The sequence below is a fragment of the Lemur catta genome, chromosome 6 (assembly GCF_020740605.2).
Source record: "Lemur catta isolate mLemCat1 chromosome 6, mLemCat1.pri, whole genome shotgun sequence".
Lineage (NCBI taxonomy): Eukaryota > Metazoa > Chordata > Mammalia > Primates > Lemuridae > Lemur > Lemur catta.
The window spans coordinates 3,269,029-3,296,126 of record NC_059133.1 but is presented as its reverse complement, the minus strand read 5'-3'; the positions used below and the strand labels follow the sequence as shown (position 1 = coordinate 3,296,126).

Below are 27,098 nucleotides of genomic sequence, written 5' to 3'. Positions count from 1 at the left end.
CGACTGAGGAATAGCTTCAGAGGCTCTCTCTCCGATTAATTATCTGTCTTGATGTGATTTTACACTGTTTTTAATGAGGAAGGGAAATCCATCATCATTCTTGTCTACAGTGATTTGGTGGAGCAAGTGGACTGCCCTGTTCCCTTCCATCTAGGTGATGAATTGAGGAGCACGTGAGGCGTTTGGGAAGATAGATGGTGCCTGGCTTGCTCTGCATCGCAGCCTTAGTGTCTCTGTATGTTGTTAAAGACTAGACAGTTCTCACAGTCCAGATTACAATTTTTCAGCCCAAGAAAGCGGTACCAGCTAGTCCTTCCGGGACGAAAATCCCAGATGGAAAGGAATGCCGCAGGGATGTGCTCCCTGACAGGCCTGCTCCGGGTGCTGCTGGCCCGCCAGCCGGTGGAAGCCACTTGGTCCAAGGCAAGCGGTTGCTCCCTGTTCCAAACAAGGTGAGTTGGCCAGGGCTGTGCGACTTGTGATCGATGGGAATAGGGTGGCAGCTTTGGACACAAGAGATTCGTCTTTGATTAAAATCGAGTTAGGACAGTTAAAAATACAGCTCATGAGAGGCAGCGTGGTGAAACGCCTGCATGGCAGTGCGTGTTGGGGGCTGGCCCCCGCCGCTGGGAGCCGTGTGGGTTGAGAAAAGGCGCAGGCAAGGTCTCTGGTCGTCAGTTTGTCTGTAACGGGGATGCCCCCCTTCCCTCAGGGGCCCTTGTGCAGGTAACATGCCATGTCGATGTTTTGAAAATGGAGAGATTACCGTCCACATCCTTGCCATTTAGTTTCTGGCAGAGGTAGTCGGACTGAGCTCTGTGTGAGAGTCACTGGTGCTCTGTTAAAATTGCCCAAATCTGGGCCCCGCAGCCACTGACTCAGTGGGTCTGGGTTGGGGCCTAAAGTCTGCATTTCAGCTAGCACCTCCACGTGGTGCTCATGCAGGGTTTGAAGACTTTGAGAAGTTCTGCCTGCCTTTTTTCTTTAAATTCAAGATAATTACTAAATTGTTAAAAATTATTTCAAACTCCTACTTTTGCAGAAATGAGTAGTGGGTAGATAATGAAATCTTTGCTGATTTGGTTTTTTTTACATTTTGTCTCAGCTGGGGCTGAAGAAGACCCTGTTAAAACCACCTGGCTGTGCTGGCAGTCTTGTAAGGAAGTCTTCTTCCTCAGGGTCTGCTTCAAGTGTGGCGTCCAGTGTGTCTGTGTCGCCAGCAGTGGGCAAAGGTGAGTGGCCAGCGTCTTGTGCTCAGACCCACATCTAGCCAGGCTGGGCCTGGAGCACTGCCCAGTGCCTTCCTCAGAAGCTATTTTTTCAGAATTGCTTAGGCTCAGCAGGACATCCTGGAGGGCTTGCTCTGTCCTGTGGACTGGGCTGGACACCAGTCAGGGAAGAGACTATCTTGCCTGCCCTCAGAGTGAGTCCCTCCCATGAAGGGACTCAGGTGGCTTCAGTCTAGGGGATACAAACAGACATACAGTGTACCTAATGCCTGAGAACACAGGCACTTGGCCCAGCCTCATGTTAATGTCATCAGACACAGGTTTTTAAAATAGGACTTGGCCGGGCGCAGTGGCTCACACCTGTAGTCTCAGCATTTTAGGAGGCCAAGGGAGAAGGAGGGTTGCGTGAGGCCAGGAGTTCAAGACCAGCATAGTGAGACTCCATCTCTACAAAAAATAAAAAAATTAGCCATGCACAGTGGTGTGCACCTGTAGTCCCAGCTACTTGGGAGGCTGAGGCAGGAGGATGGCTTGAGCCCAAGAATTTGAGGCTGCAGTGAGCTATGATCACACCATTGCACTCCGGCCTGGGTGATAGAATAGAGTAAGACCCTGTCTCTACAAAAGATAAAATAAAAATAAAATAGGACTGTTCTCAGATAATTTAGGGCATATAACGCCTGTAACTGCTGGATGTCTATTTATTAATAAATCCCAAACCTGTTTAAGTTCAGGCTACATTGGTACGTTACCAGGCCAACGCTGCCATCTAGTGGTGAAGGGAAGAAACCCAGGAGGCTACAGGGCAAGGCCTCGCTTTCCTGCTCTTTAGAACTAAATCCTCTTCAAATTGTATTTGCTGTGTACACTTTTACTATAGTTCAGGCAGTGTGGTGTGGATTGTGTTCACAAAACGTGTAATGTATGAGCTCTTGAATCTGACTTGGAATCCTGACTCTGCCACTCAGTGGTTAAGAAAAGTATGTGTCCTGTCTACAAACAGGTGACATAGCTCCTGTGTGTTCCTGTGTGTTAGAAGTGCTACGTAGAGTGCCTGGCACGTTCAGTACATGGAAGCTCTTTAAAATTAGTTGTTACGAGCTGTATTTTGCTGTACCCATTCAGTACATCAGCACTGTTTTTTTTACTGTTTTTGCATTTCTACCTCTGGTAAAAGTTGAGGCAGAAATTGAGTGGGTCTCCTAGTGTATGTATATTTCTCTGTTGTACACAGTAGAGCCACTAGGATCAGATAAGCTCTCATACGAGGAAGAACCTTGTAAAACTGTTGTGCACTGTGTAGCTATAAACCTGTGGCATTAGCTGTTCACTTAAAGTTTTTCTTTAAGACTCTCTTGTCAGATCACCTTTTATACTGGGTATATTAGTAGCTGAGTATGCATCACCCTAGGTTATCTGCCATTCTATTTCTTTTTTGGTTGGGGGAGACAGTCTCACTCGTCTTCTCACCCTGTTCGCTGCCTACTTCTCTGACCAGACAGGTGGGGCATGTGACTAGACTATCCGCTTCCATCTGCTCAACGAGGGTAGATTTCTGTTACCAGCATAATTAATGAAGAATTAATTAATGTATGCTTATGCATGTTTGGTAATTGTGTTGAGAATTAGTACCTTAGAACACAGTTAGTGGCCTGGGTTGTCCTGTGTTTGACGGTATTGCCTGATGGGCATGCAGGGTATTGTTCGTATGTTATGTGTTTAAGATAGATTTGCCAAAGATAGCATAACTTGTGTGTGTGTAATAGTTTCATAATTTTAAAATACCTTGATCTTAAGTGATAACCAGATTTTATATGTATCTTCTTCCAGCTAAATCAAGTGAATTTGCAAGTATGCCTGCAAACAGTTCCCAGCCTCTGTCAAACAACAGCAAGTCAGGCAGAGCGGGGCCTGCCCTGCTGCCGGCGGGCCCTGCAGGTGCACCCTGCAGGCCAGCCAAGCGGGCTGATGTTGAGCTGGCAGCAGAGCAGCCCACGATGCCCCCTGCAGCTTCTCCCACCCAACCCCAGACTCCAGAAGGTCAAGGCCCGAGGGTGGACTCTGATTCCATTTTGTCAAAATCTTCTCAATTGAATAGAACTAGAAGTATAAGAAGGCGAGATTCCTGTCTAAATTCCAAGACAAAGGTTGTGCCTACTCCTACAAGTCAGTTTAAAATTCCCAAGTTTTCTATTGGTAAGTAATAAGTAATACATTTTAATGTGTTTTCAAAATATTGAAGAAATTCTGTTTAAAGGTTTAAAAAATTATTTGTTGCAGTGATGGTGGTTTCTTTGCTTTCTTTTCTCTGGCAGCACATAAAGGTGTGTCCCACCGTCCTTTCACTTGCACGGTTTTGGATGAAGGTCGCTGGCGGTTCTTTGTGTCCATCCCCTGTATGTGACGTGTCATTCTTCGCCTTTATGGTTTTCTCTTTATCGTTATTTTCAGCAATTTGATTGTTGTGTACTTTGACATGCCTTTCTTTGTGTTAATCCTGCTTAGGATTTCTTGAACTTCTTTGATCTGTAGATTGATATTTTTTCATCAAATCTGAGAAAAGTTGGGCATTATTTCTTCAGATATTTTTTTTCCTGTTTTCCATCTATTTCCAGGGGCTCCAATCCCATGCCTGTCGGAACTCCTGACGTGTCGTGGGTCACTGAGGCTCTGTTTGGTTTCTTTCAGCCCTTTTCTTGGGTGTCAGTTTGGACAGTTTCTAGTGCCACACGTTGGGGTTCACATTCCTTTTCTTCTGCTGTTAAGGCGTCCAGTTGATTTTTTGTTTCTGACGTAATAACTTGCCCATATTTTTCCTCGTGGTACTTATGTTTTCCTTTAAATTCTTGAACATATTTATAATAGTTGTTTTAAAGTCTGATTCTTCTAATTGCATCTTTCCTGTCATTTTGAGATCTGTTTCTAATAACTACTTTTTCTGCTTAGTTTTGGTCACATTTTCCTGCTTGTTTACATGTTTAGGAACTCTTTATTGGCTACTGGATATTCTCAGTTTTACATTTTTGAATATCTGGATTTTGTTGTCTTTCTTTAAGGTGTTAAGTTTGGTTTGACAGGCAATTAAATTACAGACCAATTTTATTTTTTCAAGACTTTTTAAGCTTTGAAGGGGCAGTTCTAGACTAGCCTAGACCCTTGGGGTAGTTTGGCCCTACGACGAACATGTGGCCTGTCGGAGGTCCTGTGTTCGGTGAGGTCTCTGCACTCTGGCTGGTCGGCGGTGAGTGGCCTCAGCCCCGTGAGCTCTGCTCAGTGTTCCCCCGTGTTTGCTCTTGTCTCCACCTCAGGGAGTCTCACCCTCGGCCTGTGCGCTGCTTAGTGTTCAGCCGCAGACTGGAGAGAGTCCTCCCAGATTTCTAGAGCTCTTCCTCCCGGTGTAGCTCCTTCCTTTTGGGTCCTTGATGTCAGATTCCAGCCACTGCAGCTTCCTGAGCTGTCTCCATCAGTCAGGGAGACTGCTGTGCCCCGCTTGGGTCCTGCCTGCTGCCCTGTGTGGCATCTGGCAGGTAGTAGATGGGGGTTTGGTAAAGGTTCAACAAAATAATCTAACAAGTTTGTGCAATGCACAAGGTTGTGCAGAGTTAACTCACAGTGAGGGGGTCGTTCAGGCCTCCCTGTCTGTAGATCTGCTTTCTAGGTGGCTTGGCTGTTTTGCCGTTATCAGCATCGCTGGCAGTACAGGCGGCCTTGAACTCCTGAAAACCTTATTTTGAGTCCCTTCATATCAGAATGAGCTGTTCTGTTGAGTGGCTTCCATGTGCTGGCCCTCTTAGGGACAAGGGAAATAATGATGAGAGATCATGCTGTCACGGAATTTACGTTTAATAGGAAAAGACATGAAATGTTCTCAGATAAGTATGCTTTCAGATCACAGGTATGATGGAGCAAATGCAAGAGAATGGTGTCACGTGACTGGGTGTCGGGGCGGAGTTTGGGTGGAGTGGACCCTATGGCTGAGATGGCCGGGGGTGACACCTGAACCGTGAGAGTGGGGCAGCCGTGAGAAACGTCTCTGGCGAGTGCAGAGGCCCTGAGGCAGAAAGGCGCTGGACAAGTTCTAGGAGAGAAGGGAGCTGGAGTGACAGGAATGTGGTTACAGTGGTTGGGTTGCACTGGCTTTAGTCAGTTAGATGTTTCATTCCCTCTCGGTGAAAGTCTAGGTAGCTATTCCAGAGCCAGTAGGTGCTCCTTGGGGTCAGCGATTTTCCTGGGCTTAGCCTCTCTTCCTCATGGTCTAGTGTGGCTGCGCCAGCTCCAGCCCTCATACCTGCCGGCAGGAAGACAGATTAGGCGAAGAAGAGTGAATCCCTGCTTTAATCCCTGCTTTTCAGGGACACTCATTGCGAGTCGTCTCTGTCACTTCCCTTCATGTCCTGTTGATCACCACACTTCCCTTCAGGGGATGCAGGGACACGTTGTCTTTGTTCCGCATCCAGTTAAAATGTCGTACTGGGAAGGAGAGGAGCATGAACAAAACCCAGCACCCTCAGCCTGGTTAGTGACTGAGGGAAGAATAAAAGGAGATGAAGACAAAGAGGCAGCCTGAGGCCAGCTCACGGAGCACCTGGTGACATAGGATGGACCCTGGTGTGTAGTCCGAGTGCAGGCGGGTCTTAAGGATCTGCTTGTGAGGGTCTTAAGCAGAGTGACATGACCTTCAAAAGATCCCTCCTCTGAGGGAGGAACAGACTCGGAGCCAGGGGGGGAGCAGGGAGGGCCTCACGAGCCTCGCCTGACCCGAGTGGGAAGGCGGGGGCTCTGGCCTGCCTGCCGTGCCGGGCGCCGCGTGGCAGCGTGGAGAGGATGTGAGCTGCCCTGGGGTTCTGGCAGGAGCAGCGGTGCTGCCGCTCAGGGTAAAGGAAGGGGTAGGAGACGGGGGTCGAGGGAATAGCCCACAGCTCCACTTTGGACTTGGTGAGTGCGGGTCGCCACCTGGGCCGCAGCCGGGGTGTCAAGCAGGCAGCCAAGCTCGGAGGAGGAGTCGCGGCTGGAGGTTTAAGTTTAGGTTTCAACAGCAGAGAGCTGAGTTGTTTGCAGAGACGGGAGCTCCAACAGGCTGGGTTCCTCAGGGCACCTCCTGGCCCAGGCCACGTAGAGGTGTGTGCACGAGCGTTTGCTTCCTTCCTGTGCAAATGCCGGAAGCCAGGACGTGCCTCTGCCACGTTTCTTCTGACTGTATTTGCACAGTCGTTGGCTGGTCCTCTTGTCGGGCTGCTTGATGCCACAGGACTTCTAATCTGAATCCCTGTTGGGGTCCCCTCTGCTAGACTGTCCTCCATGGCTCCTCGGGTGCCTCTGAAATGTGCATTTTCCCTGCAGCAGGCTGCTCCTCCTTTCTTTGCAACACCGGGGACAGGGCTGTCTCTTGCACACATTCTGTTCTTCATCACGGGTCAGCACTGGCCCCACAGACTCAGCACCGGCTGAAGGAGAGGGCCCAGGGAGCAGCCACACTGCTGGAACAGGAAGCTCTGGGAGATGGTGGCATGTGCACTGGGTGGCTGAGAGCACTGGCAGTGTACTGCACCCTTGTCACCGTCTGTGATGCTGGCTGTCACTGGAGGAGAGGCTGAAGTCTGGGGGCAGCGTGAACGGTGCCCTGTGATGGAGCCTTTCTTAAATGCACTTGCTTAAAATATTCCCAAGACAAGCAGCGTTATTGGTAAAATAGTCCAGTGACAGATAGTGTTACTTATTGTGAGACTGTGCCACCCGGGGTCACACAAAGGATTGAGACTCAGAATGACTCTGCACTTTGCCTCCACAGTGTTGGAAGCTACAGTAGAGTGGCACCTTTGACACTTGAGGAGGAAATTTTGGCCCAGTGTTCTGTGCTCAGACTCACTGTTGGTCAGTTGTGAAGGTGTAATAATGAGACTTGAATATGTAAAGTTTGATGACAATCATGACCTGCCACCTTTGGGAGCTGCTGGAGAGCATGCTCCACCCAGACAAGCGGGAAAACATTAAGGAGGAAGGGTGGGACCCGTGAGAGAGGGACCAACACTGTGGGCAGAGCTTGGGTCTCAGAGGAGACCTCTGTGGGCACAGGGCCGGTGACCCGAGAGGTGTGATAGTTACAGGACAGTGTACTCACAGACCCCCCACCCTCCAAAATAAAACAAAAAAGAGGTGGGGGAAGCATGGGAGACATTCAGCAGGGGCGGCTGCAGCCTGGTCTGGGGTGGGGATGGGGGAAGCAGCTTCCCGGCTCCTGCGGCAGGCGGGGTGTCTGGCGGGTGCGGAAGGAGCAGTGTGTGTGATTTACAGATGCGAAGGTGAAACCGCAAGAAACCACCGGCAAGTTGGAAGCAGGGGTGGGTGCGGCAGAAGTCTTGTCTTGTCTCCCTAGATTTTACCCTTCATTTTTAAAAACCCTGTGCATGAATCACTTTAAGAGAGATAATTTAAAAAGAATAAGAGAGGGGAAACAGACTAGCGACTGCAGGCAGCTCTTTGGAGAAGTTTTGGCTTCGAAAAGGGGCAGGGATGTGGGACAGGAGCCCGGGGGGCAGGGGGCAGGCGGCAGGCAGCAGGCGCAGATTTGTCCAGGACTGGAGGGCCAGGGCAGGGCGCCTGCAGAGCAGCAGCTGGGGCTTCCCTGCCTCCTTGGAGCACCTGCTGAGGAGGAGTCTCTGCTCCAGGCCCTGCCCGTGCCCTTCTGTGCTGGGGTGAGGGGTCTGGGGACAGCCTCTTTCCTGGCAGCTTCTGAGACACAGCAGGATGTTGCAAAGGTCCTGGCGCCTGGGCTGTGGGCCCAGGTACATGTGGCTGATGCTCAGGCTCCCACTGGGACGTGTTTCCTCGTGAGCCAGCCCACGTGGAGCCAGTGTTGTGCTGGGACAGGGGTGAGCTGGACGTCGGGGGCCTGTGCTGGCCTTGGCCCGAGGACACTGGTGAAGCCCTGCGCCCTGAGCCAGCCCTTGTCCCCTTGTGCGTACCAGGTGAGGTCGTACAAGCAGAAATGCTCTGTCAACTGTAAAACAGCACCTGCACACGCAACGTGTTGTTATTGTCCCAGTGACGGCATGGTTCAGGGAAGTGAAGGCGTTTATGGGCTTTGGTGAGCTTGCCTGGGAATCTGACCGCATTGTGGTGTCATTTCTGTGGGCAAGTGTCTAGCGTGTGCGGGTGGCCGTCTGACAAGTAGACTTTGTTCAGTACAAGCCTTCTGTGGAGTCACACTCACTCCTGTGCGGGGTTTGCAGCCAGGGTCGGGCAGGGGCATGAAAATGGCTCTCTCTTCTGCGTCTACTGGCTGGGGTCCCCGGGTAGGGGGATGGGCCCCTCTCCCGCGCCTGCCTCTGGCAGGTTTCCCTGCAGAGACTCGTCTGACCTTCCTTTTGCACTTCCTAGTGCCCTCTGCACGCCAAGTAGGGAAGGAGAGTCGTTCGGAGGACAGTTGCCCATTTGGTGACAGTTGCCCAAAGGGTAGATCTGCCACTGCATCTGTTTCTGACTGACACGCACACTTCCTCTCCCGCCTTAGGTGAATCCCCAGACAGCGCAACGCCCAAGTTCTCGCGGGCTCCACGGCCACAGTCATGCTCGTCGGTTGGCAGGTAATTGACCTCGCTCAGCTTCCTTTCTTTTTATTACCATGGGAACGACCCACGTATAATATCTGCTGACTTCCTCAAGTGCCGTCTGGAGCGCGTGGTGGCCTACATGTGGCCTCGGCATCAGGCTCGTGGGCAGGGACTGAGCAGAGGTGTGTGAGCCACTTGTACACCCACCGCAGACCTGAGACCCTGAGACTGCGCACCGTGCAGGACCGCGGTTCCCAGCTATGCACGGCGCGTGCTGCCCAGGCGAGGGCGGGAGTCACTCGGACAGCAGCCCCTCCCCAGCCCCACCACCGTCCCTCCTTTGCTGTCCTTGCTGTCCCCTCGCTGAGGCCCAGGCCCGGCACAGCTCTGCGTCCTCGACGTGGCAGAGGAGACCTCCTGCTCCCGCTCCTCGGCCCTGGAGCTCCTGCCCCTCCGTGTCTCCTGCGTGGAGCGGGGTTGCGGGCAGCAGGGTCGCTCAGGCCCCCTGGATTCACAGCTGCAGGGCTGGGGGCCTGGCACCCGCATGTGGCCAGGCGGGGCACTGCTCCGGACCTTGCTAGGGTGGGGTGGGCAGAATGAGCCGGGGCAGGACACCAGAGAGGGTGCTACCAGCTCCACCTCAGACTGGCCTGGGGCCATCCACAAGGCTGTGGCCACTCGGCCTTGATTTCCTCCCATGTGAGCTCAGCACATGCTCCACGGGGTCAGACCTAATGATCCCCCCGTGCTGAGCGTGTCGCTGCGTGAAGCCGTCTTCCCTCTCACACATGGTTAAGAGCAAAGGACACAGCCAGACAGTCACCTACTGTTAATACCCCACCTCAGTGCCTCAGTTTCCCCACCTTACCTGGGTTACTTTGAGGATTACATTTGTTGGTATTTTTATTTCCAATGGAATTTGTGGTGGAGCTGCCAGAGCTTAGCAGTAAAAGAAGTGGGGTGGTGATTCCAGAATTTTGTAGAGAGCAGAAGCTCTATTTGGTAGCACCCCTCCCCTGCCAGTGCTCCGTGGGTGGTCCTGTTTTCCGGTTGATGTTGATTAAAGTTTGTTGTCAGACTCTTTTTAAAGAACATGACAGTTGTCCAAGTAGAACGAATAGCTATGTCATCCTCAGACCTCTGTGGGTTCCATGTCGGCAGTGTGTCTTTGACTTGTTTTATTTTAAAATAGTTTCCTAGTCCTTTCGGGCTACTATAGCAAAAGTACCCTAGACTGGGTGCCTTAAACAGCAAACCTTTGTTTCTTGCAGTTCTGGAGGCTGGAAGCCCAAGGTCACGTCACCAGCAGACTTGGTGTCTGGGGAGGGCCTGATTTGCAGACAGTGCCTTCTCTCTGTCCTCACGTGGGGGAGGGGCAAGGCAGCTCTCTGGGCCTCTGTCATAGGGCACTAGTCCCATTCATGGGAGCTCTGTCCCCATGACCTAATCACCTCCCAAAGGCCCCGCCTCCTAAGACCACCACTACCCTGGGGGTAAAGATGCCAGCATGTGAATTTGAGGGGCACAAGCATTGGGACGACAGCAGATAACAGTCAACTTGGCTTCCTTCTTTATCACCAACAAAAGAAAGCAACAGGCGGGCAAGACACGCTGGCAGTCAAGGCCACAGGTACCACCAGAGACGTGAGACGTGTGAGAACTAAGCACCGAGGGCCTTGCTTTACTCACTTGTGTTCACGTTGGATTCAGACGACCTTAAACCTGGAAACAAATGGGCATGTGGGGAGATACTGCTGGGTCCGGCCTGCCTGGGGGAACTATTTACTGTCTCATCAGAAGGTGATTCTTCAGGTCTCTTCTGAACCTCCGTGAAGTGAGTTTTAATGGTACCGTCTGTAAAGTGCAGTCACGTTTGATCGATTGTCTTTTAGTCACCTGCGAGGAAAGAGCGGGCGCAGGCATTTCTTGGAGCCCGTGCAGGGCTTCACGGGCGGTGGGCAGCAGCGCTGAGTCCTGCCCACGTCGGAGCCCCTCCCCAGAGAACAGAGCTCGCACAGGAGTCGCTGGCTTGAATCTTTTATGTTGAAACCAAAAGACTTGACATTGCATTGGCACATTGGCTGAATAATTAGATTTTATTTTTCTCAGGTCATCTTTCCTTAAGACTCCGATTTTGTCTCTGCCAGGGTCATCGTCCACAGCACTCCTGCTAGACATTCATCAGAGCCAGCCGCACGCAGCCTGCTGAGCGGCGCAGGGACACCCCTGAGTACGAGACGGGAGTCAGCCCTGCCCACGCCTGCTGGCCGGCGCCTCTCCATCCTCCCATGGACGGCCCCTAAAACCATGCCCAGGGCTTTGGCTTCTCCCCTGCCTGTGCCTGCTCGGCGACTGTCCTCTGTGCCCCGGAAAAAATCTGCAGTGAGGTAAGAGATAAAGTTTGCAGTAACTTTGTCTCAAATGCATAAAACCTCGAGAGTATTTTTGTGCTAGGAAGGCTGTACGGTCGATTGTCGGGGAGCAGCTGGGCTGATCTTGCCTCCCCTTCTCAGCAATGGAAAGGAAGGCAGGGCACCTGCGTGCTCCTTTGTCATTTTTCTCACCTCACATCCCAGGCAAATGAGGGAGAAGGCCTTGCCCCGGGCACACCGTCTGGGTAGGTGAGGGCCTCTGGGAACAGCCTTTCAGGAGTTCTTAGATCATTGCTGTTCTTGCTGCTGGGTCCTAGAGTCTCTCAGCAGGGGTGACAATACCCGCTCACCCTACCTTGTCTCCTGCCCTCTCTGTCACAGCACTGCCATGTGCCTCCCTGCTGGGTTGCAGCAGGCCTGCCCCTGCTGTCCTCTCCACCCAGCATGTGCTCTCCCCCGGTCCTGGTGGAGCTGTCTCTTCCTCGTCATTGAAGTCATGGTCCAGGGGCCAACCCCAGAGAGCTTTCTGGGAAACCCTGTGTAGAGTAGCCCCACCTCCCCACCCCAGCCCTCCGTCCCTTTCCCCGGCTTTGCCGATTCAGAGCAGTTCTCCCCTCACCACCTGAATGTGGATTGTGTGTGCTTTTGTGCAGCAGACACCCATCGGGCCCCTCGCTAGCGTGGGAGCTCCCTGAGAGCTGCGACCTTCTGTCAGGGTCTTCTGTCATCACTTACCTAGAGCTGAGAGCGAGGCCCAGGTACACAGTAGGTGCTCAAGAAGTGTGTATGTGAACAGTCCCCCAGGTAGAACATGCTGCTGGGCCCTGGCTTCCGCAGGACATTGCATGGGCAAACCACTGGGGTTGCCGTGCTCTTACTGCAACATGGCAGAGCTTTGGGGAAGGCTCAGGCATTTGGGGAACGTGGGGACCTTGGACTGACTCTGTCCACTTGTCATTCCAGTCCCACCAATCTGGTGCTCTGAGGCTCAAGGCACTGAGGCCCACCAGGCCTTGGACCCTGGGGCGCCTGTGGAGAATGTGGGTGGGGCTGCCCTGTGGGGGTGAGCGAGGGCAGGGTGGGAGCCCTGAAAGCTACTGGGCCGTGTGTCCCTGGCCCCCAAGGGGCCACTGAAGACTTCAGTGGGTGGGCAGTGCCCTCTCCCCTACCCTTGGGGATAGCAGCTCACGGGGGACTCCTCTATATGCCCTGCCCTGCTGTGGAGGCTGCCAGCCACATGTGGCTACTTAAATTTGAATTAATTAAAATTAAATAAAATTTGAGAGTCAGCTCCTTAAGTTGCACTCGCCACATTTCAAATGCCCAATTGCCACATGTGGCCAGTGGCTGCCGTCCTGGACAATGCAGATACCAGACATTTCCACCACTGCAGAAAGTTCTGTTGGACTTTGCTGTTCTAGTGGCCTGACCCAGCAGGGGCTGCTTCTGCCCCGGGGAGGGCAGCAGCGTTGTGTGTCCCGTCAGTTGTAGTCCAGCCACACCCTGGGCCAAGGCTGAGGAGCTCCCTGGTGCGGCCCCCTCGCCCCCAGATGGCAGTGGGGAGAGGTGAGCAAAACCTGACAAAACTGCCTTGAGAAAACAGACTGAACGTAGAGGGAGGAAAAATTAAAGGTATTATAAGGAAATACTGCCTGTAATTCTCTGATAATCAATTTGAAAGCCTAATGAAACGATTTCCTAAAATTTACACGTTATCTGAATTGATCCCAGGAAACATGGATTAAGCCATAGTTAGAGCTTAGGTGATTAAAGATTGAAAAAGGCACTTGGCTCAGCTGAGGTCACAGCAGAGTTGTGTGTAACCCTTAAGATGGATCATTCCGATTTTTAAAGTTAACTATTTCAGGCTATGGATAAACAAAGGTGGAAATTTCCTCAATTCTTTTTTTTTTTTTTTTTGAGACAGAGTCTTGCTCTGTTCCTTGGGCTGGAGTGCAGTGGTGTGACTGGAGCTCACTGCAGCCTCAAACTCCTGGGCTCAAGCGATCCTCCTGCCTCAGTCTCCTGAGTGCTGGGATTGCTGGTGTGAGCCACCCTCTCAGCCCTCAGTTCATCTTAATAGCCAAACACCATAGGTAGTGTAACATCTAAAAGCAGACTGTAGGTTGATTTCCCTTATGAATATAGATTTTTTTAAAAAACACAAATTGTCATCTATCTGGAGGAAAATTAAATCTGACCCAGCTTACACCATGGAGAAATAAATTCCAGATGACTTAGAGACTTAAAATTACAAGGAAAAGTAGGACACTTGTGTGCATAAGCTTAGGGCGGGAGACATGGCGAATCACTGCTGAAACCCTGGGGTGAGAAAAGATAGCCATGTTCCCCTGTGGAGACATTAAAGTCTTCTGTGTCCGTTTTTGGCTACAGTGACCATGAACGAAGTCAATAAACAAATGGTTGACTGTAAAACCACCTAACAGGCAAAGGATATGAATAAGCTCAGATGGTCAACAGCATCTGAGAAGATTCCAGCCTCACTGCTGTTCGGGAAATGCCAATTATAACTAGGTCACAGCTCTTTGTAGATGCGTCCGAGTTCTCACTCACTGGGGAGGAGGTGGGAGAGAGGTAGCCTAGGGCACTGCTAATAGAAATGTGCATTGTGATTGTATGTTTTAGAAGGCCATTTGTCAACATGTCAAAAATTAATTACACATGACTCTGACCCCAAGATCCTGGCAGAGGTGTGAGGCTGCAGTTCGAGTGTACAGAGATGTTCATGGCAACAAAGCCTGGACGTTAATGACTGGGCAGCCGTGAGAACCTCGAGTTACTGTTGTACCAGCTGACTTGGATGGATTTCCGCGAGGAAGCCTGGGGAAAGAGAGTGTGTGACAAGTGTTCCTACTTTTACAAAAGAAACAGCGGCCGAGAAACAAAATCCTGTGTATTGTTAAAAATATGTAGTATTTATAAGTTACATATCCTTACACATTTTGTATGTTTATATATCCACCAGCAGTAGTTACTGACCACGTATGTACCTATTTAGTTCTGTGAGAATGGAGAAGTCTCTGGTGGCAAAGAAAGCCAGGTGCCTGTCACGAGGGGGAGGGCCGGGCGCGGAACGGCGAAGAGAAAGAAGGCCGTGCTGAAAACACAGACGAGACCCAGTGTGTAATAGTTAGGAATGTGTGTTTAAGTATCTTGCATGTTTGTAAGTATAAATACAGAAAAAGTTCTTTTTCAGATTGTTGTGAAACTTTTAAAATACTCAAAAAGAAGATATTCTGTTTTAATTTATGGACACTGCTGCTTTCCTTGATTTCCTCCCGGGAATCAGTTCCACGTGGACAGGTGTTTGAGGGCAGCAGACAAGCCCGGACGCGCTCTCGTCACTGTCCTGCGGGAGACCAGTGTCTGCTGGTGTGAGGTGTGCCACAGAGTGCAGGGCCGGCGCCATGCAGCTGTCACCAGGGCTTCAGACCTGCCCAGGCCTCGAAGAAGCTGCCAGGGCGGGGGTCCGGGTGGGCTGGAGCTGACAAGGCTGCAGAGGGGCCCTACGTGTGGTCTTTGCTCCCTTGCAGGAGGCTGTAGAAACCCCTCAGCCCGCCTTTTATGCCGAGGGGACTCAGGGCTGAGGGTGAAGGCCTCACGGTTGGTGGCTTCGCTGACAGGCTGGCACCAGGGCCAGGACTCCATCACAGGACATGTCTCCAAAAATGACCTACTTCCTGAGCCATACCAAATAAATGAGCATTTTGGAGAAATTTCCTTATAAGATTTTTTTTCCTCCCACAGAACTGACCCAACAAGGGACGGCAACAGAGAGGTTGATGTCAGGCAGGCAGACTTGTCACCTGATGGAAGTTTTTCTCCTCCATCCAGTGTCCCTCAGGCACTTAACTTTTCTCCAGAAAAAAGTGATTTTACTTTTTCAAAAAGCATCACCACAGAAGCAACTCTGGACGACGAAGCAGAGCCACGTGCAGCCCCGGCACCGAGTGAGGTACACCGAAGCAGACCCGGGCTTCCTTGTGTTCCCTGTGATCTGTGGACACTAATTCAAGGACACTGGCTGGCGGGGTTCCCTACAGTACTTTGTCCTGTGGCACTGGGCCTCCAATGCCAGCTGACCCAAGGAGAGGCAGCCAGGACTTCCAGATCTCTGGAAGAGAAAAACAACAACACCTTTTCCCGTCTATTCGACAGGGACAAGGATCAAGGGTTGGGAAGAGGGAAGTAGGTAGCGGGTGAGTTGGCTGCTCGTGGGTGGGGTGTGGACAAGGAGGTGGGCGGTGGCCAGAGGAGAGGCCTCCTCCTGCCAAGTGCCCGGCCTAGCTCTCCTCCCTCGAGTTTCCAAACCGTCAGCCCACTTGGGGACATAAGCACTACGAAGTTTTCCCAAGATGGTTGGCAAGAAGATGCTAGACTCTCCTTCCCATCTTGTGTTCCTGTATAGGTTCTTACAGATATCAAACTGGACCTGCTGACCACCACTCCCAGCGCCGAGCACACACCCCTGGTTGACCTCCCTCTCATCGACTTGGGCAGCACCCCCGAGGCAAGTGGGCCTGTGGGGCCGGAGAGCAGACCTCTGATCGACCTCATGACGAACACTCCAGACATGGGCAGAAGCGTCTCGGCAAAATCTGTACAAGCAGCAGGGCAGGTGAGAGGCGGCAGGTGGTGTGTGTTGACTCGCCTGGGCTCAAGGATCCTCCTGCCTTGGCCTCCCAAAGTGCTGGGATCACAGGTGTGAGCCAGCCCTCCCAGGCCTTAGAGATTTCTTTTAAATGCACCTGAGCCAGGTTTACTGAGTTGTTTTTATGGTACCAAGCCCCAGGTGGCAGTGGCTCCCGGGTAGCCCTGGCTTCAGTGTTGGCCAGGTGTGACTGGGCAGGGGCCACCTGGCCGCACCTGGGCTCACCGTCTCCTCTCTGCTCTCTCGCAGCTCATAGACCTGGGCTCGCCTCTGATCCAGCTGAGTCCTGAGGCTGACAAGGAAAACGTGGACTCGCCGCTCCTCAAGTTCTGAGTGGAACAAAACCCTTGCCTTTTCCTCGTTGTTAAAGTTGTTTTCAATCCCTAGAAACATATTCTAGTAGAAATCTTATTTGAAAAGGGAAAAAAGCCTAAATACATTTACTGTGCCTGGAGGGGATGGGCTGCGGTGTGGGGGCTCATTGCCGACCCCCGAGGTCTCCACTGCCCGCAGCTCCCCTCTCCCTGCCTGTCACTGGGCTGAAGTTACTCTAAATGAAAAACTTTGCTTTGAATCTTTTGTATGTAAAATGGTAAGTGGCTATTTTTAAAGTTAAGTGTATATGAAAAGTTAAATGTTCTAGATTTAAATTAAATTGTAAAATAAATGGAAGTGTATTAAAACACCTTGAGTTTTAAGCTTATCTTGATTTTTAAACATGCATAGCCATTTTTATGCAAGACTACTATCCAGACTTTAACGCTTTTATAAAAGTGATTTTCAAAAATTAGCTTGAATAAAAATTGGTATAAACCAGATCCCAGGCCCAGGCCCCAGACGCACTGAGCCCTGGTCTGGGGCAAGCCCAGGAGCCCACGTTGTTAATGGCCCCCAGGTGACTCCCACTGATGGCCGCAGACCACACCCTGAGAAGACGGGGGCTCATCTGAACACTGAGGCAGTGGACTGTGTCTGCCGGCCCTGCCTCAGTGGCCCCTGCGCTGGGACACACCCTCGGCCTCAGTCTCAGCAGGGACGCTCCTGTTGAAGCTACCCAACCGGGACAGTGGGAAGCCTGTTCCCTGCCTGGAGCCTCTAATATCTTTTAAAACTAGCTGGCCCGGAAACCCCAATTTGTATACATATCTCCTTAGGAGGAAATTTCTCACAGCCAGTGGCTTCACCGTAGACAGTAGGAGAGTGACTAGCTGGGCTCCAATGTTCCTGCATCTCACCAGGACCTTCCTCTGTCTACAGAGAGGTGAGGGAAAAAGAGAGAGTTGGGCTGTACTGTTAACTTTCTGCGGTTACTGTATTACACGTGAAATTGCCCTTTGGGGCTGTGGTTCCTGTGGCATTGGGAGCGGACAAGTGAAGTGGGCCTTGTGAGCTGCCTTGCTGCACGTGTAGACAAAAGCTTTCCCCCAAAGGCAGGTGCGCGGAAGTCGTGCGTTCTGCAGCTGGAGTTGTCCGAGCGAGGCGCCCTGGCTGGCTAGCGCACAGGCCTGGAGGAACCAGGCAGCCCTGCTTGTCCAGTGGGCTGCAGAGAATTCCAGAGTCCTCAGGTGGCCTCTGGTCCTACCCCTCATTTCACAGGGGGAAAAAAAAAGGAATCTGGAATTGGATTAGTTCATTCAACAAAAACTTACTGAGACTCTACTATGGGTGAGGCTGCATCTGGGCAGGGATACTGCGGGTTTTCACAGAGCTGAGGCATCCCTACCCTCCAGGGGCTTAACACTTGGTAGAGAGAGATGTTACCCCCCAGCTGATCTGTGATAATCAGCTGTGCTCAGTTCAAGCCTTGGGGGTGAGCTGAGCCTTTGCCCGGGGCCCTTCTCTTCCCCATCTGGCCTTGGGCACAGCCAGCTCTGCTTGGGGCCAAGGTTCCGTCAGATGCAGTGTGCCCAGCTGGGACAGAAGTGATCCAAAGAGCAAGAGTTGGCTAGAGCCGCTCGTCCTATCCTGGGCTTTAGCCGCCTTCCTTTCCTCCGAGTCTCCTCATCCTCCGCCCGGCTGCAGCGGCCTGTCTGACAGAGCTCCCCCGGGCACTTCCTCTCCTGGCGCCCAGGCCCCCCCCGTCTGCCCCTCAGATGGCTCCCTGTGAGAAGCCCCATGGCTAGTCGGAGACCAAGTGCTCCTGGAGCCGTTGGGCGCTGGCCACTTTCTCTTTAGAATGGCACCAAGCACACTGGCTGCCGCTAAGGGGCCACCCTTGCAGATTGATGAGGCCCAGCTTCATGTGATTTTTACCACATTTCATTAACATCATGGGGCAGATGGCTTCCATTTTACATCTCTGACACTGCCGCTGGCAGGCAGTCGTCCTTGCTGTAGCTGGCCCATGGTGGATCAGGATTATACACAGAGGGTTCCTGGAGCTACAAAGTAGCTAAAAACCGTATAGGTCACTGAAAAGCAGCAGAAAATACGTGCAAGTGGGTCATGTCTAAGCCACTTTGTGGGTTGGTTGCAACTGGGACGTGACCTGCCATAACCTTCTATCTGATTGCCATACCCAAGAAGGGCGTGGTCCTCTAGACTGGGAATAGTGGTGCCAGCATGGCCACAGCCTAAAACATTGACTCCTGAATCTGCCCAGTGTCAGGGTCCAGATACTGAGTTCCTCACCTCCTCTGGGAAATGCAAGATGGAATTGATGCCCTGTCGGATATTTTCCCGATCCTTTATTCTTCTGAAAAAGTGGCCATTTGTTTTCCCACAGGGGTCCTGTGACTTCTTCCTGCTTGTAGCTCACCCTGTGCCTCCTCTTGGCACCAGTGGCCGGGACTCTCCCATTGGCAGCTCCTGCTGTTCTTGGAAGTGGGGACTTCAGAGCCTTCCTCGTTTTACTCTAGTGTAGACCCTTAAAGCTGTTCTTGTTCTCAAGAAAACGATTTGCTTTAGTAATTATTCACATGTAAACATTTATGAATTATTAACCTTCTGAGAAACTGTTAAGAAACTAACATGATTTGAATGCCAAGCTTTGGTGTGTGTTATTGGCCTGATTTAAAAGCCACTTGCATTTGTAGCGGCATTTCCTCCCCCGAATTTTTCAGACTATGGTTTAAATCTTACATGAAATCAATGTTGTAGATGACACCAGCAGTTTTAAAAAAACAAAGAAGCATAAAATAAAAAACAAGACAGTACATGGTACATTCCACAAAGGGTAAGAAGTGTTTCAAGAGGCATCCCTTTTTATACTTGTATGTGTCTGCATAGATGGCCATGTGTTCTGATACTGTGGGTTCAAGGTGAAAAAGCTGAGAGTCACTGATTTAAAGAATGCCTGTGATTTGCACGAGTGACTGTAGCTTCTGGTGTCAACCCAAACCTCACAGTCTTCTGCACCCTGCATCACTCTTGCTCTGAGCTGTGTCTTCCCTGGCCTGGGCCCTCCATTCTGTGCCCCCTCCTTGCTCTCCCATCCTCTCTCCTGGCCAGACACTGGACCTCCAGCTGGCTCTGCGGTGTCTGGGTCTCCTATTTGGGCCTCTTCTTTTGCTTTCATTTATACCCTCCTGCCTTCCCACACTCATTTGGCCCAGCAAATGTTTCTAGGTTCTTCCAGTGTCCATCCACGAGCCTTTTACCTGCTGTTTCTGATCCCAAGACCTCCCACCTGTCACTTGCCTTACCCACGCATTCACTCGCACATTCATTCGGAACAGCCACATCTCCAATTTGATGTCCTGCCTGTTGGCACCTCACGTTGGGGCTGATCTGGCAGGCCACTGTTCCTTCTCAGTGAATGTCCCACTAGGCAGAAACATCAAGCCCCCGCCCCTACTTCTCATCCCTCATGTCCATTCACCAGCAAGGGCTACAGGTCCCTAAGTCCAAATACATGGTATCTTTCTGTCACCCCATCTCTCCCAGAGTGCTGTCATGGCGTCTTAACCAGGCTCCCAGCACCTCCTCCAATGCATTTTACACAGGGCAGCCAGAAAGATCTTAAAGGTTTAAAATCCGTCACTTTCCTCCCCTGCTTAATACCTCCAGTAGCTTCCTGCTGCTCCTGCATTGGTCCTGTCCTCTCAGGGGCCCAGGGCATTTATAGAATGCTCATCCCTCTGCCTGCTTTTCTTTCCTTCCCTTAGTTGACGCTGTGAAAATTGTCAAGATTCAAAATGGAGTCACTTGCGCTAAAAACCCTGACAAGTGGAGCCAGGGAAGCCCATGAAGGGAGAGTTTTCATGTATGAATGCCTGATAACAACTATCACAAAAGGCTGCAAGGACAGCAAGCTTGCACAAAAGTCATCGCAAACATACAAAAAACAAACGAACGAACAACAAAAACTTGTGCAAGGACATCTGCCCAGCGACTGCCTGTCCAGCCTCGGACTGGCATTGCCCTTGTTATTAATCCTTGTAGCCAAGGATAAATATCTCCAAACAATTACGGAATCCTCTTTTTTCCTTTAAAAAGCTTTGTGTTCCTTTACACACATGGTTCCTGCATAGCACACGGTTTATTGTGGCACCCGTATTCTCACTGCAGCGCCTATTCCTGAATAAACATTATTTTTCTTTTAGAGTCTCCCTGTGTGTTATGTAGTCTGACAACGCCAACTGTCCCGTGGAAGAATTCAGCTCGACCGTTGCCCCTGGGGGACGATCTCAGGACTCCGTCCCTGCTTCCCGCAGCCCCTGCTCTGGGCCTGTCCTCTCCCAGGTGCCGGGTTCTGCGACACACAAAAGCCGGAGCCCCGCCCGCGCCGCCCGCACGCAGCGAGGACCCAGAGTGCCCAGCCCGGCAGGCCGGCCCCTCGCAGGCCGGCAGGGTCTCGGCGCCGCCGGAGGCCGGAGGAGCCGCAGCGGCTCCCAAGAGCACGGCCAGGCGGAGCTCGGCCCCCGCAGCGTCTCCGGCCCCGGCGCGCCCGGGAACAGCTGCGCGAGGAGGCGGGGCCGGCGACGGCGGGGCGGAACCCGGGCGCGCGGAACCCGGGCGCGCGGAGCTCGCTTCCGGCCGGGCAGCGGGCGCAGACGCCGCGGGGGGGGGGGGCGCCCCTTCATTTCCGGCGCGGCGCGGAAGCGGCGGCGGCAAAGACAACAACGACAACGACGGAGCTGGCTAGGCGGGCGGATGCTGGCGGCTCGGCACGTCGTGTGCGCCTTGTCCGGCGGAGTGGACAGCGCCGTGGCCGCGCTGCTGCTAAGGCGGAGAGGTGAGACGGCCGAGGCCCCCGCCCGCCCCGAGCGGCTCTTCCTCCGCGTGCCCCTCCCCGTCCTGCGGGGCCCTGGGCAGGTCGCCTCCCTCTCTGGCCTCAGTCTGCGCGTGGGCGCGCCGGGAGTCCCTCGTCCTCTCCTTCCTCTCTGCGGCCCCTGGCCCTCCGTCCGGGCGGTCGGGAGTGGTCACGACCCCTCCCCAGTTAGAACTCAGAGTGGATCGTGAACCTCCTGCCTGTCAGGGCCTGGAGGGGAGGGTTGCTCGCGGGTCTGCGCCCTGCGCCCGCGGTGGTGCTGGCGGCGTCCACACGGACCTGTGAGGCCGCACAGTGGGGAGGGGAGCTGGATCCATCGGCCCCTGGGGCCTGACCCCTGCGGACACTGTGGCCGCTCGGGGGGGTGCTTGTCCTTCAACTCATGAGCCTGAGCAATACCGAGCGGCGTGCCTGCTTACTGAGTCACACCTGTGTTCTCCGTTCTTTGGATGACAAACTTCGCCCTCAAAGCACTTGCATTTCTTAGTCCCACAGGTGTTTAGGATTCTTAGGGTCTGGAGCGGAGACGAACTACTCATCTAAATTCTCCGTCTGTGCGGCTCCTCCTCGTTGGAGGCTTCATTCACATAGTAACGCTTGTGGAGCCTCTGCTGTGAGCCGCCTTTGGAGACACTTAGAATGCAGAGATGCCTGCAAGGTTCCTGACGCAGGGCACGTTAATTAAGCCCTCCTGCTCTGTAAAACCTACTTCACAGGGTGACTGGAAGGCTTAAATGACGTATATGTTGAAGGGTTTACCCAGTGCCCAGCACATATGAGGTACTGAGAAAACAGTAGTGGATATCATTATATACTCATTGTATGTTATTAATAACCATACCTATTATGAGAGGTATAATAAGTGCCAAAGAGGAGGATAGGTAAACTGTAAGCACGTAACATTGTGAGAAAGGGAGAATCAAGGAAAGCGTCCTAGAGGTGGAGGTGTTTGAGCTGAGACTTGGAGGAAGAATGGGATTTCACTGAGCAAAGAACTAGAGTTGTGAGGTGAGGCGGAGGCATGAAAGTGTTGGCTGGGGCTGGCTAGATGCAGGCAGAAGGCGAGGAAGGTGGGGACGGTTGAGCCCTGGTTATGGAAGATGTTATATTAGGGACTTTAGTCTATGTTGGGTAGACAGTTCAGAGCCCTTGAAGGTTTCTGACAGACATGACTAGGTGTTTTGGGAGATGCAGAAGACTGGTTGTGGGGAGACCAGATATATCATTTTACTACTTCAAAAAGGTAAACTCCCTCCTGATTGTACAACTCATATTCCAGCCCTCCTTGAATTTTCCTGCTCCCTGGAGGAGGTTGATGGACACAGCAGAGCAAAGGCGTTGTCCTCTTGTGGCATTGAGGGCTTGCCTAGTCTTGCTGGAGGCACAAGTTCTGTCATGCACCTCCTGGAATGTTCACTCATCCTAGAGTGGCTGAGCCTGTGTCCATGTTAGTGGGTCACATCTCTTCGTAAGAAAAATTATCAGGCAGGTGAGACTATAGGAAGACTGGATTTTTCAAGCTGTGTTGTGTAGGGTTGTTTATTCATTCTACAAGCTCCTTTTAGCTCCCATTCTGTGCTGGGCACTGTACTAGGTGCTGGGGACGCAGGGTTGAGTTAGACACAATTCCTACCCTGGAGGTGCTCCCGGCTTCAGTGAGTTACAGGGGAGACAGGTGGGAACTATTGGAGCCCAGGGTGGTAAGGTCTGTAGTAGAAGTGGAGTCAGGTGCTTCCTGAGGAGGGTGCTGATCACCAGCTGAGACGGGGGTGCTCTTGTGTGTGGGTGTTTAGTTTTGGCTAAGCTTTGTCATCAAATCCCTGTTCTTTGGGGTACTGCGTTAAGTTGCCTTTAACAGTCAGTTGCTCTCTTTCATTACGTGCAGCCTGCCGAGAGGAGCCGGATTTCCCATATAGGGTGGACAGCTGTGTAGTTTGCAAGCTAAGTGGTGTAGGGTTAAAGTTGGTCTCTCCCATATTTGATTGTTAAAGGGGAAAAATAAGTCATAAAATATACAGGTGGTATAGCCCTTATTACAAAATATTCAAAATTTTAATTGTCTGTATATCTGATGACTTAAAATTTAAGTCTTAGGTAATAACTGGAAATAACTTGAAATGAGTTCCCTCTTCTAATAAGTGAATGTTGGTTTTTGTTTGCTTTGAAAAATTTTGTTGAGTTTTGGCTATTCTTTCATTCAGCACGTTAGCTAAGGCCCTCCTAGGCATTGTGCTTATTCATAGGTGGAGAGACAAAGATGAAATAATACCATCTCGTTCATCTTGAGGACTCAGGCAGTTTCAGTGCAATAATGTGCTGTGATGATGAGGCCTTTACAAAGCACAGCAGAGATTCAGGGGAAGGAGCACCTGTAGTGCCTTGCCCCAGCAGCCAGCCTGGAGCCCTGAAGGCCACGAGCAGAGCAGGGCCTGCCAGCCTAGCCAGGCACAGAGGCATAGGAGTGTGGCACTCTGGGAACTGCTCAGAGCTCAGAAATCACTGCCTTTTTAACCCAAGGCTGATATGTGTATTCTCTTTAATTCCCTGTCCAGGTTACCAAGTGACAGGGGTGTTTATGAAGAACTGGGACTCACTGGATGAACATGGAGTTTGCACTGCTGACAGAGACTGCGAAGATGCCTACAAAGTTTGCCAGATCTTAGACATCCCTTTCCATCAGGTGTCCTACGTGAAGGAGTATTGGAATGAAGTGTTCAGGTGAGCGCAGCACGTAGGGGCTTCCTGATGCACTGAGCCCTTTCTGAGGGGAGGATTGCCACAGCCAGCCACACTGACGCCGTACAGCCTGGCACTCTCCTTTGGCAGTGGAGGCCTCAGCCGCCCCTGGGGGCCTCTGCGTTAGAGGCGAGGCAGCACCCCACAGCACCCCACAGCACCCCTGGTGCTCTCACTCCTGTTAGTGAGCCACCCGCCAGAAAGCTCTTTAACGCCTTCTTGAACCTTGAGATGTGTCTGCTGCTCAGTCAGGGTGGGGGCGTGGAGGTGGAGCTCTCCCTGGAAGGGGCGCGAGGTTAGTGTCAGTGCTCACGGGCTGTGTGGGCCAGTGATTACGGCTTCTGCAAAGTAGCTGTGTGATGCACTGCCTGTGCCTTTTGGGAACAAGAAACAAACAAAAACTTTTATAAAATCTGGTATGATCCCAACAATTATTATAAGTGCTGCTGAATACTAGGCACTGTGCTACATCTGGGAGCATTAAGATGTATACACCATGGCCACTTTCTGTGGGAGTTTGCAGTCTAGTTGGGAGGAGGACATTGTCTTTGAAAGACGCACTCGTGGTGGGTTGCATGTAGGAAGGACCAGCAATTCAATCTACAGTGCTGCAGGGTTGGGGAGGGAGAAGTTTGGATCATGGAGTGGTCAGGAAGGCTTCATGGAAGAGCTCAAACTGCTCGGTTTGAGCTGCCCTTGAAGGAGTAGAGAAGACATTCCGAGTAGGGTAGCAAGAGCAGTGGTGAAGAGAAATGCCCATTGTCTATTTCAGGAAACCTTGTAAAGTTCAGCTGGACCTTTGTTCCTGTGGTGGGAGGAGCCCGGGGCAGCCTGTGATGAGCCCTGAGTACGCTAAATGCAGGGCAGCCACTGCGGACGTCCGAGACAGCAGGTTATGTGCACAGGCTGGGTTGCCCTTGCCTGAATGGGCTTTAGGTCAGAAAAGCCTTGGGTTCAGTCATAACTCTGCCACTTATGTGACTTTGGGCAATTTATTTGACTTTTCTAAGCCTCAGTTTTGTCATCCTTAAAGTAGGGATAATGGCTGATGCCTCACAGGGTTATTGTAAGAATTACATGAGATTACATATAAAGTTCTAGCACAGTGCCTGGTATATTGGTAAGCATTCAGTAAACATAGCTGTTGTTATTTTCATTATTAAAAAGACAAATATGGGTCTGGGTGCAGTGGCTCACACCTGTAATCCCAGCCAGCACTTTGGGAGGCCGAGGCAAGAGGATCACTTGAGCCAAGGAGTTCAAGACCAGCCTGGTCAACATAGTGAGACCCTGTTTATAAAAAAAGAAGAAAGAAAGAAAAAGGCAAGTCTGGCAGCCAAGTATAGGGTAGATTACGGGAGAAGACCAAAGGCGGAGAACCCGAGGAAATGCTGTTGCTAGAGCTCTGGACTGTGGGCATTGTGGAAGGTGACGGCTGCTGTGATAGGGCCCAGAGGTCAAGTCCGCTGGGCAGTAGATCCCAAGCTAGAAAATTAGCAGGTGCTTGTTAAACACCTGTCTGGGCCTGGGCCTGGGGTGGGCCCTGGAATCTGTGTTTCATCAGGCACCTCAGCTGGTTCTCATGGAGGGTCCTCGGTCTGTCTTTGGGAAAGGGTGTGACGGGCTCAGTGACTGGTGAGTGTGGGGGGCCAGGGAGAGAGAAGAGCCGGTGCTAGTTTCAAGATCAAGTCTGGCTGAGTAGAGAAAGCTGATCTGAGGGATTCCTGAGAACTGCAGCATTTGAGGTAATAGCAAGTAATCCAGGTGAGTTTCAACTTCACCTTCTAGTGCAAAATTTCAAAAGTATGTGAGCGAATGTGATTTTTGAAGATTAACTCAGCTCCAAGGCCAGACAGGAAGAGTGACTTGTCCCAAGTACTGTGGCAAGTTAGAAGCAGAGCTGTGATTAAAACCCAGCTTTCCAGGCCTGCCTTCACTCCTGCCTTCTGGCACTGCTCGTTAGGGGCTGAAAGGAGGACGTGGCCCCGAGACCGTCTTCTCTCTCATCTCTGCAGGCTGCCTCCAAGCTCACCCTGGGGCTCTGGCCAGCCTGCCCTCTGTCCTTGCCTAATCCCAGCTGCCGGGGGACGTAGTTACAACTCTTCCTTGATCTCTGCTCTGCACACTGGCTACTCTGGTACAGCTGTCTAGCTCAGAAGTGTCTTTTGAATTCATTGGTTCAAGACTCACTGGCCTTCAAGGGCCAAAGTCCAGATGTTCTTTTAAAATTACTGTCTCCGTCACAAAGCGCAGGAAAGGTTTCTCTTCTTCCTCGTGAAAGAATGGGCTGGGCTGCTCTCTCCATCGTTTCTGCTAGTGCAGCAGACGGAAAGGCTTGACTGTATGTCTTTTCATAAGCCGGTGTAAATGTTCGGCCTCTTCAACATTTAGTCAATGTCTGTTAGGTAGAAAGTTTGTTGGGTCTGTGGACATGTGGAGGGAGACATGGACCTCACTTTAAGTAGTTTACATTTTAATGAACCTGTTAACTTTTTAACAATTAAAAAAAATAGAAAGAGTGTAATAATATCAAGTGTTGATGCAAATATGGAACAACATGGGTTTTTATGAACTTCTAGGGGGAGTGAACGGTGTTAGGGAAACTTAGAACAGTTTAGCGTTGCCCAATAAGGTTGAAGGAACAAGTAACTTATGATCCTGTGCAGGCTTGTGATCAGTTTTGTAATATAACCTTAAACCCTTGTTGATTAATAAAGAGTTTTAGGTTAAATGAAAAAATCATCACATATACCAAAAATACACCCAATTTAAAACTCTTGAAGTAGGCATCATAACCCTCTGGAAGTGAATCCTCTAAGACTATGACATTCTTTCTGAGTCTTGCTGGCATAGTAGCATCTTTCTCCCGTGTCCGCTCTTTCTGTTAGAGCACAGCTCCACGGAGTTAGGATGGCCCGAGCTGCTTTAAGCACCCAGGAGTTTGCCAGACCTCAGGAGCGTGGTGGGTCACATGAGAAAAATTTTTGGACACATTTGCCCTGTGACCTGGGTTCTCAGGCTGAGATTGTGGAATGGCTGGTACAGCCCTGAGTTGTAACGAGGTGATTTTATTGCCACTGGGACTCGGGCATAGCTCTTCCTCACCTAAGCCCTGTGTGGTAGAGGAGTCCCAGGAAGCAGTTTCGGGAGTCCCTCGCGGCCCCTTCCCCCTCCAACCCCACACACCCTGTGAGCCTCCAGGGAGACACCGTGGCCGCTGAGCCTCAGCAGCGGGGAGTGGCACCTGTTCATCCAGGCCGTTAGTGCAGCAGGCTGTAAACAAATGCTTGATGAAAATATTGAAAAGGGCTTTATACTGAAGCTCCC

General features: G+C 51.6%; 2 protein-coding genes across 12 annotated transcripts in view; both read left to right on the top strand.

Moving 5' to 3' along the window:
- GTSE1 (G2 and S-phase expressed 1) overlaps positions 1-16,501 on the top strand; it is a 28,048-nt gene extending 11,547 nt beyond the window's left edge. For 5 of the 6 annotated variants that reach the window (XM_045552778.1, XM_045552777.1, XM_045552774.1 and 2 more), the window contains 9 exons: positions 288-452; positions 1,106-1,232; positions 3,060-3,425; positions 3,545-3,625; positions 8,740-8,812; positions 10,927-11,166; positions 14,920-15,127; positions 15,581-15,790; positions 16,073-16,501. In XM_045552778.1, coding sequence (XP_045408734.1) covers positions 288-452; positions 1,106-1,232; positions 3,060-3,425; positions 3,545-3,625; positions 8,740-8,812; positions 10,927-11,166; positions 14,920-15,127; positions 15,581-15,790; positions 16,073-16,156 — 1,554 coding nt within the window. In that variant the 3' untranslated portion in view covers positions 16,157-16,501. The remainder of the gene's footprint in view (positions 1-287; positions 453-1,105; positions 1,233-3,059; positions 3,426-3,544; positions 3,626-8,739; positions 8,813-10,926; positions 11,167-14,919; positions 15,128-15,580; positions 15,791-16,072) is intronic. The other variant, XM_045552775.1, reaches the window with a different exon arrangement.
- A 4,356-nt stretch (positions 16,502-20,857) lies between these two features.
- Positions 20,858-27,098, top strand: part of TRMU (tRNA mitochondrial 2-thiouridylase) — a 37,881-nt gene continuing 31,640 nt past the window's right edge. For all 6 annotated transcript variants that reach the window (XR_006735661.1, XR_006735660.1, XM_045552767.1 and 3 more), the window contains exons 1-2: positions 20,858-20,999; positions 23,588-23,753. Coding sequence is in view for 4 of the 6 variants with exons in the window: in XM_045552767.1 (XP_045408723.1) it covers positions 20,918-20,999; positions 23,588-23,753 (248 nt within the window). In the remaining 2 variants the exon portion in view is untranslated. The remainder of the gene's footprint in view (positions 21,000-23,587; positions 23,754-27,098) is intronic.